Source organism: Cynoglossus semilaevis, chromosome 10 (assembly GCF_000523025.1).
Source record: "Cynoglossus semilaevis isolate Cse_v1.0 chromosome 10, Cse_v1.0, whole genome shotgun sequence".
Taxonomy (NCBI): Eukaryota; Metazoa; Chordata; class Actinopteri; order Pleuronectiformes; family Cynoglossidae; genus Cynoglossus; species Cynoglossus semilaevis.
The window spans coordinates 19,245,931-19,247,230 of NC_024316.1; the positions used below are offsets into that span (position 1 = coordinate 19,245,931).

The 1,300-nt window shown below is 54.8% G+C and overlaps 1 protein-coding gene across 1 annotated transcript in view; it reads right to left on the bottom strand.

Annotated features, from left to right (window-relative positions):
* Positions 1 to 1,300, bottom strand: part of zhx3b (zinc fingers and homeoboxes 3b) — an 18,577-nt gene that overhangs the window by 3,169 nt on the left and 14,108 nt on the right. Inside the window, exon 5 of the mRNA XM_008319359.3 lies at positions 436 to 1,262. Coding sequence (XP_008317581.2) covers positions 436 to 1,262 — 827 coding nt within the window. The remainder of the gene's footprint in view (positions 1 to 435; positions 1,263 to 1,300) is intronic.

The window sequence follows — 1,300 nt, forward strand, 5'->3', positions numbered from 1 at the left end:
AGTTACTACAGCAGTTCTACAGAGTTACTACAGAGTTAATACAGAGTTACTACAGAAGTACTACAGAGTTACTACAGCAGTACTACAGCGTTACTACAGCGGTACTACAGAGTTAATACAGAGGTACTACAGAGTTACTACAGAAGTACTACAGAGTTACTACAGCGGTACTACAGCGTTTGTTTACCAAATCTTAAACCTTCTTAAACTTTCCACTTTAACGTGAGCTCAGATATGACCCACAGACTGGGCCGTGACCCATTAGCATGGACACATCATCATGTACTGTCTACGGTGATACTCAACTGGAGCTGGTCCTAGTCTTAGTCCTAGTCTTGGTCTGATTCCTAATAAACCAACCAGCAGAACCATTCACCTGGACCTGGACCTGGACCTGGACCAGAACAGAACATCACACTTCTACTGCGGTCTCACCTGGTGGGGTTCTCTCTCTTTGTAGCGGACAGCCGTGAAGTCCAGAGGAGGTAGTCTGGGCTGACGGCGGGGGGGGGTCGGTGAGGGCGGAGTCTGTGGCGTGGGGGGACTAAGAGCTGCAGAGCTGTGTCGGGACTGTTTACCACCTGCCGAGTTCCTGCTGCTGCTGCTGCTGCTGCTTTCTAACGGGTCGACAGGTGAACTGGGACCAGTACCAGCTTTAGTACTTGGTGACTCCGCACTCCCACGAAGCCCTTTCTGATGGCGAAAGTGATAGCGTCGATCGCTGAACCACTTGCGAACGTCCCTCACTGGGAGCCCAGTCAGCGATGAGAGGCGGTCCACTTGGTCCTGGTCGGGGAACTGGCTGACCTGAAAGCTGTCCTTCAGGACGTTCAGCTGCTCCTGAGACTTCTTACTCTTGAAGAAGCCGGGGTCCAGGAAGGAGCTCACTGTGGTTCTGCTGGGGGGAGCGGAGGGGGAGGGGGGTTTGGAGCTGGGGGACACTGCCTCTTCTGGTTTCAGGCAGAGGGGCTCAGTGGCGGGGGGGGCAGCAGTGTCCGTGCTGTTGTTGTTGTTGTCCTCAGAGTCGGAGTGTTTACAGTCAGTGTTTAAACTACAGTCGCTGTCATTGTCATGGCTGCTGTCAGTAGTCTTGACCTGATCCCTGCAAACAGTGACCCCTGCTGTACTGACATGAGCACTGACACCCGCCTCTTTACCGTTTCCAGCATTAAGGCTCACGACACTAGCTGTGGCCCCCGCCCCACCCCGGTTGTCATTACTCTTGCTGCTGCTGCCCCCCGCCCCCACCACCATCCTGACACCTTTGTCCGCCACCCGCGCCGCAGCGGGTCGCGCCCGC